This window comes from Triticum aestivum, chromosome 7B, assembly GCF_018294505.1.
Source record: "Triticum aestivum cultivar Chinese Spring chromosome 7B, IWGSC CS RefSeq v2.1, whole genome shotgun sequence".
Taxonomy (NCBI): Eukaryota; Viridiplantae; Streptophyta; class Magnoliopsida; order Poales; family Poaceae; genus Triticum; species Triticum aestivum.
Window position 1 is genome coordinate 157,737,092 of NC_057813.1, and position 8,251 is coordinate 157,745,342.

The 8,251-nt window shown below is 43.8% G+C and overlaps 1 protein-coding gene and 1 pseudogene across 1 annotated transcript; one reads left to right on the forward strand and one right to left on the reverse strand.

Moving 5' to 3' along the window:
- The first annotated feature begins 772 nt into the window (after window positions 1-772).
- On the forward strand, window positions 773-6,484 carry LOC123157027 (trigger factor-like protein TIG, Chloroplastic). Its single transcript, XM_044575250.1, has 13 exons — window positions 773-1,126; window positions 1,304-1,387; window positions 1,892-2,020; window positions 2,416-2,504; window positions 2,611-2,794; window positions 3,972-4,062; window positions 4,334-4,488; window positions 4,770-4,862; window positions 5,103-5,195; window positions 5,353-5,433; window positions 5,507-5,656; window positions 5,768-5,863; window positions 6,155-6,484. Exons 1-13 carry the CDS (start codon window positions 869-871, stop codon window positions 6,230-6,232), a joined length of 1,581 nt encoding a protein of 526 aa, XP_044431185.1. The 5' UTR covers window positions 773-868; the 3' UTR covers window positions 6,233-6,484.
- On the reverse strand, window positions 6,421-7,813 carry LOC123157028 (1-aminocyclopropane-1-carboxylate oxidase homolog 1-like; annotated as a pseudogene).
- Window positions 7,814-8,251: the final 438 nt, after the last annotated feature.

Here is an 8,251-nt window from a genome sequence, read left to right on the forward strand (position 1 = left end):
AACCTTTTCCCTATACCAGTGTCATGGCAAGTTCTATGTGAGACATGACAGTTCTTATGATGCAACAATGGCAAATTTCTAAAGGCATGAGTGTCAATCTCTCTTCTACAGCATGGAAATTCTCCATGCTATAGCATAACAATTCTCCTCTTTGCAGCATTACAAATCATGGACATTTGTGGTAACTTTCTCCTATTGTAGATGACATTTTTTTTCCATGTGCAGATCTTTGATACGCATGACAATTTACTTTGCTGGAGCATGTCAAATTCCTGACAATTCTTTCTGCTAGCATGATTTTTTTTCAACATTAAAAACCTTTCTGTACTAGCATGATAAATGTATCTGTTATAGCATGATTTTTTTAACGTTCTATGCAAGTGATTTTTTGACGAAACACTCCCTAGTAGCGTCGTACGCTCAAACAAGCCTCTTACAGAGAACGTTCGTTAGCTCGTTAGCTCGAATGATCTTCCCAAGAGAACGTCAACGCGTTATTGCCATTTCTTTACCCTTGAAAATAGAAGCTTAACTAAGCTTTACAAGTGGCTTCATATGCACCATGCTACGTTTAACATTTCTACTCCCTCAATTTCAAAATATTTAAAGTTCTAATTTTATTAAGTCAAACTTTGTTAAGTTTTACCAAATCTACAGAAAAATATACCAACATTGACAACACCACATAGAGCCAAAAAAAACTGTAGACCTTTGCAACAAAATAAAATTCTTTAGGAAAACCATAAAGCTCACAAAAAATATCTGACTGACTACTTTTATTCGCTTATCTGCTTACTAAATCCTAATCCCCTCCCCTCGTCTTCTCCCCCACAAAAGCAAACGCGCTGCTCCACTCCGAGCCGCGGCCATGGAGCTCGCCACCGCGGCCGTCGTCTCCACAGCCTCCATCCACCCCGGCCGCAGCCATTTCTCAACCGCACGCGTAGCCTCCTGGTCTAGTTCCTCGTCGCCGTCCTCCTCTCGGTCCCTGTCCACCTCCGCCTCCACCTCGCGGTCCCAGAGGCGTCGACTCCCCGTCGCCTCGGCCGCCGTAGAGCTCCGCGAGGCCGCCGCAGGTGGTGGAGACTCCGTCCGCGTCATCGAGACGCCGCAGCCCAACTCCAGTGTTAGCCCCGACTCTGCTCAATTAACTGCCTCTCTAGTGGAGTATATGAGTTGGAGAGCCGCGTAATTCTGTAATGTGGGATGTTGTCTCATTTTCTGTGGGATGAGTGGACTGCATTAGGGGATAAACTGATGAACTGATGCTTGATTCTAATGGTCATGGTGTGCTGCTTTGCAGGTTAAGTTCAGCGTGGAGGTGCCTCCCTCGATATGCCAGGAGTGCTACCAAACAACTCTTCTCGAGTACTCAAAGCGTTTCAAGGTACCATTTCTGTACTAAAACCTGTATCAAATGAAGAACATTGGAATTCGTGAGGACAAACATTATGCAAAGAGTTGCAAAGCACAGCCAGGAATGTGGGCTTATACCGAAGTTTAAGGGCTACATGTTCAGTAATCATGAATAAGATTGCAATATGTGTGTCAGTGTGTGCTACTTCTTTGCTGCACTGCTTAGCACCGAGAGCCTTCTTTGTCTGTGGTTTAGTCACAGGTGTTCTTTTGGGGTTTCGCCAAGTGTTTGATATTCTCATAAAAAACGAGCCCTGATAATTTTGTATATAAATGAGATGTGATGCATTCACAAAATGGAAATACTCATGTAATCTAGTATTTTCAGCTTGTATCAAATTTTATTGATCATAGCTAAATCACTAAGACCAGACGGTTCGGAAGTGGGAAAAGAGCTAATTCTACATGGTGCCTGTGATGCTGCTCTATATTCTGCAGTTTTTTATTGTACGCCCCTGCTATTCCTTCTTATCAGGTTCCTGGATTTCGGCCTGGAAAGATAGTTCCAGAAAATGTACTTTTAAATTACGTTGGACCACAACATGTACGGGCTGCTACAGTTGAAGCTATCTTAAGACATACACTTCCTCAAGCACTGTCCTCGGTATGAACTTCTCCCCAGTCCTATTTTACAAAGCAATACCCTGATATTTAACACAATGGATTCTTTGTTTCCAACCATTCATGACAAGCAAAATTAGTTCTGGTAACCTGTATTTGTCTTGCATTACTATTATCAGAGTGACGACATAGTTGAAATTTTTGAAGTAGACATTACCATTACATATGAACTGAATTGGCAGATCATCAGAGATGAAGCACTGTTTAACATTTTCAGCAGATATTTTGCTGAGAACATTTCTCACTGCAGATCCCTTCTCTGATGATCCAATCTCTTGCTGAACCATGACTTGTCTTTCTCCCTCTAAAAATATACTATGTACTATGTTATACTTTACATTACATCTGATCAGCTGATATTGTCATCTTTTTTTATAGGTAGAAGAGAGGGCATTAGAAGATTCTGTGCGCATTCTCACTAAGTTTGATGATATGAACGAGGCTTTCTCCCTTGACCATGTCTTTAGGTAGAGAGTTACTACCATCTTGGTCTCCTGCTTATTTCATTATCTGAACTTATTTAAAATTGTTGTTTTGATCATATATTTTTCTTTATACCATTTTTTTTCTCAGATATGATGTTGCTGTGGATGTTATTCCTGAAGTCCGTTGGTTATCTGAAGACAAATATAAGAACCTCAAAGTGGTTATTGAAATAGATGAAATTGTTGATGCAGAAAAGGCAGCCGAGTTGGAGCTTAAGCGTCGTCGTAAATCTCTAGGGCTGCTTCGAATAGTACCTGACAGAGGCCTACAGGTGATTTCTTACAGTTGCTCTAGTATGTAAATGCAATATTAATATACCATGAAACCTGTACCGTGTGTTAGCTTTAGTTTATTCAGGACTCTCATTTCCCCTTTCAAGTAACCGGCAAAGTTTTGCAGAAATCGGCCAAATTTCTAGTAGTATCTGACAAAGTGACGAACTGTTCTTCTTATTCCATATATTTGTGTCTTCCTGATTTTATGGTCTGCAGTCTTACGATGCCCACACTCTAACTTATACTATTAATAATACCCCTGTATTTGCTAGTGCCTGCGCTATAGCTCAGGGCTATTATGGCTGATAAAGTGTTATTGTCTGTTTCTAAAAGGAAAATTGGGCCCTGGTTGTACTACCTGAGCGAAACAGTTCCAGGAGCTTCTTGATGTTACACCGTGTACCTTTTATATCTATAGATGTTTCCACTAGGTTAAGCATTATGGTAGCTCAGCAACTTGTACTGATGGTCTGATAGTTGAATAAGTCAGCAATGTCATATGGCATCTACCGAAATTCAAAACTAACAATGATAATGGGGCAATAGCAAATGTGCCAACAGCGATAGTTCAGTCCAGTGAACACAATTACTAGTCGATGATGAACATTAATCTTGCTAAGATCCGCCCAGATCAGAGTCTGTGGCAATGGATGCTCACTGAATCTCATGAAGATGAGATAAGACCATGAGGGTGGGAGTCAATACGGCCTATATCTACACATATTTTAAACAGCGGGTAATCTGGTCATTTCGAAGCAGATCACATTGTTCTGCATTTGCCATCTGGCAAAGAAGGTGGCGAGGCTTGGATGACTACGGCTAGAGATTTCCCTACTAGCACGTCAACTTAGGAAAAAAAAATTATTCACAAATATGCATCTTATTCTAGTTGAAAAAGTTACTATAAAAAAAAAGATAGTTATGGGCCTAGCAGAACTATTGACCACAGCGAAGTCATCATGTACATATATACCCTTAACGTTTCCTTGTCAGTGTCAAACAGCATTATGACTTCTTTGAAAAAAAAACAGCATTGTGATTTTCATAATAAATGAAGGATGTATGAACTACGTGGCTTGCTTGTTTGGATTGGCATGTTAGATTAAACTTATTTCATGGTAAGTATCAGTAATGCTGTTATGTGGTAATAGCACCCTCTTTTGGACCATGTAGGTAGGCGATCTAGTGGTACTGGATATATTGGCTGAAACTATCACAACCGACGGCTCTAAAGGTGAAAAAATTCCATCAGCTGAGAGTACAGGTTTGTTTGTTTTTGCACAACTCCATTCTATTTTATTTTCACAACTTAATTGTTTGCCTATTATGATAATATGCTGTTATATATTTAAAATATTTTCCCAATTGTTTCTGGCTTTGTACACCACTTTGATTGCAACTGACTAATGTAGTGATGTGACTTTCAAGTCTACATATCCTCAGAATTCTCTTTTGTATACCAGAATACCAGATAAGATAGAATGCACACTATTGCTTTCATTCTATCTTGTGATGCACATCTGCTATGATTACAGGGTTCCACTTGGACACTGAGGAAAATAATAATCTTGTTCCTGGATTTCTGGGTTCGCTAATTGGGATTCGTCCTGGTGAGACTAGAACTTTTCCTATTCAGTTCCCTGAGTCATTTGAGCAGGAAACTCTACAAGGTGTCCGTGCCCAGTTTACTGTGAGTATCACTTCCTAAAAACCGAAATGTATTTACATGTGTATTGCACTCTTACTACCATTTAGTAATCACGTTATATTGTGCCTATATCACGCGGAAGTCATTAAACTTTGGAATTACTTTTACTGTCACATCTGTTAGTATGATTTTCATGTGAGAAATATAATTGCACGTGTATGTTAGTCCTGTTTGACTGCACACAAACTATGGTGACACAGTTTTTTATTCTAGTCTATAGCTAGTGCTGGAGTTTTCATTCCCGTTTTGACTGTATTATGTAGGTTGTCTGTAAAGAACTTTTCTTCAGAGAGCTGCCAGAATTGGATGATTCGCTTGCCGCAAAGCTCCTTCCAGGATGCAATACCATCGATGAGGTTTCTATTCCACCGCTATAGTATTTGTTTCACTTGCTAGTTAATAATAGGCATTGAAATCAACATCACTGGATATGTCCCTGTTGAACCTGTTTTCTTTTTGGAAAATTACTCCCGATTGATCATAGTTCGCAGTTCACCCTGCGAAATATTAGCTGTAAACTGTGCTCATCACACGATACGATGGTTGATGAATATTTTTTCCCACTGTTTTGAAACCATCCCTTCTGATTGAAACAGGTTAAGGAACGAATTTTGGAAAGATGCAAAGAAGTGGAGAAGACGGCTATAGAACAAGCAACAGATAATGCAATCCTCGACCAACTGGGAAAGGTTGTGGGCTTGCTTCTGAAATAGCTTTTCAATTCTGAATTATTATTTTTGCAGGGAGATCGCCCATATGTTACCTTTGGTTCCATTATCAAATTCCTTTTCACACTCTCTCCTAGATTGCATAAGCTTGCACTAATGTTTCCATTGGTTTGTGTAGTTGGTAGACGTTGATGTTCCACGTTCCTTGTTTCAAGAACAAGGTCAACAGTTGTATGGAGCGAAACTTCTCCAACTTCAGGTACTGAACAAGCAGTCTAACACTAGGTTAGCTTTTATATATTGCTTTCTAATGTATTTATTGGTTCCTTCAGGCAGAAAGGAAGCTAGACAAAGACCAGCTAGCATCCCTTTCAAGCGAAAAGTCTGTCCAGGAGTACCTGAAAAGTGAGAGGGAGAACATTGCTAGGATCATTAAGCAAATGTTGGTTGTTGGTGAAATATTCAAGGCTGAAAATTTGCAGGTAAATAACATGATTGTTGTTCATTTGTGATTCGAGTGATAGAACCCCTACTTTTGACATTTCTATAGCCACACACTTTTTATCCTGCATTAACAACATATCATCATGCAGTACTCGACAGACCAACTCGTCAAGGAAGTTGAGAACTCTATAGAAGAGTTCAAACGCTATAATCAAGACTACGACGAGGGGAACATCAAGCAGCAGGTTCTTAACTGTTCTTTTTCTTCTTCTGATATTTTCAGTGCTGAATTCCTTCAGTTTGCTGTGGTCTGGCAACACCATTTCGATCTTACTGCGACAATTTTTCTCTACTAGAATATATACGTGCTAGATGATAGTTAAATCCCCAGAAAAAAAAGATGACGGTTAAACAGTCATGCCTAGTAGTATTAAGTGAACCAAGGCAATGTCAAGGAAATTGTCTCCCTACCTATGCTTGTTCCCATGGCTGGAAAATCTCATTCTTTGTCTGCTGTGGGATTGAAAACGATGCAGGTTCAGGATGTTCTCGAGGCTGCCAAGGTGCTCGAGTGGCTCAAGGAGAACTGCACGATCGAGTACATCAAAAAATGAGCGCGACGCTAGATGCTCTGTCAGTTTTCAAGGATGGCAGGCGTGCAAACTCTCTCTGCTCCCACCTTGGTTTTGCAGACAGAAGGGTTTGCTTTGTTTATAGCACAAGAGAGATGTATCGTTTACATGTAGATGTCAAGTTTGCTCTATACATACCGAAAGTGTCACTCTAGTCCCGAGCTCAAATATCATAAACAACATACTATATTATGTGATGTGAGGAGTGGATATCCAAATATTGTTTTCTCTTTACAGCGTTAAATTTCCATTTCTGCCAAGACATGGCCAAGTTCGTCCCGGAGAAACATGCATGCTTGCATCTACATCATCAATGGCGATAGTCCGCACAAATCATTTCAATCTGATTATTCATGTGCAATCCTGAACCGGTCGATGGACTTGGTGCCATGGCCATGCTCTCTTCGGGAGTGCATGAACTCTGTGACGGTGAAAGCCCGGTAACGCTGCTGCTTTCCCGCCGTCAAGAGCTCCGGGAGGGGCCCGAACAAGTCGGATTCCTGGCGCTTGGCAGGATTAAAGAAGAGTGCAATGGACACCCTGGCATCTTGACGAGACTTGATCACCACCCTGTGCTCCACGCTCTCGTACTCATCATTTGAAACCACCTGATCTTTTTTCCATCCGCAAGTAAATCATCATGGTGGTAGATTGGTAGCAGTTCACATCCACAGAGCTGGAGGCACAACGCACCTTGAACACGTCCCCGATGTTGACCAGAAGCGCGCCGGGCACCGGCGGCACGTCGGCTCACCGTCCGTCGTGGAGGCGCACCTGAAGCCCTCCGACCCCGTCCTGTGCCAGGACGGTGAAAAGGCTGGGGTCCGTGTGCTCCAGACTGCCCACCACCCGCGCCGGCTCCGGGCACGGCGGGTAGTAGTGGCACGCCATCAGCAAGCCTTCCACCTGCATCGCCCTCTCCAGCCGCTCCGCGCCGACGCCGAGCGCCTCCGACAGCAGCCCGGCCATCTTCTTCCCGAGCTCCGTCGTGAGCAGCTGGTACTTGAGCAGCGCGTCTCGGCAAGCCGGCGGCAGATGGACGAGGTCAGGCGCTGGAGGAGGGCCGAAGCGGACCTGGAGCGTGTCGCGCCAGGGAAGGAAACGGCCGGCAGAGGTTTTACCAGGCTGGATGGGGATGGTGGAGTAGGTGACGCTCCCGACGGACGCGGGCGTGTAGAACGCTGAACGGACGGTGAGGGGCAGCTCGTGGAAGGCCCGGACGGCGGACACCGCCGAGTCGACGGTGGCGGCGTCGACGCTGTGGTTGGTGACATGGAAGAAGCCGCACGAGCGCGCGGCGGCGCGGATGAGCGGCAGGCTGGACGAGGGCGGGAGTGCGAGGTCAACGCTTGGGATGGTGAAGAGGATCGCGTTCTCGACTGGCGGTGGGGAGGGGCTGCTGGTTCTGGGCTCGGGTGCGAGGAAGAGCGGCGGCACGGAGGTGATGCCGCACTCGACGAGGCCGCGGACGCCGGCGCGGGCCGCATGAAACACGGCCAGCGCGACCGCGGCGTCGTAGTCGTCGGCTGCTGCCATCTTTTGTTCGGAGAAATACAATTGTGTTTGCCGGGCGAACTGCGTTTGTTCGGCTTTGTTGCCAACCTTGGCCGGCGTTTTTCTCTCGCGTGGGACTTAGGGGTGTTTGGTTCAAAAGTCTTAGGACTTTTTTTACTCCCAGGGACTAATAAAAAAAAAACTCTTCAGTAGAGTCTTTTTCTAGTCCCGGTAGAAAAAGTCCCTCCCATTTGATTCCCAGGGACTTTTTAGAGACTTTTTCTAGTCTCTGAAACTAAAAAGTCCCTGAAACCAAACACCCCCTTAGAAAAGAACCAAGGCTGCATTAGTTCTTTTTAACACGGTACAAACGCAAGCACTCATATACGCGCGCATACACTCATTCCTATGAACACACACGCACACCCTACCCCTGTGAGCACCTCCGAAAGCCTGAGCCGGCATATCATCTTAAAATTTACAAAGTCACTTTAGACACCTCATCGT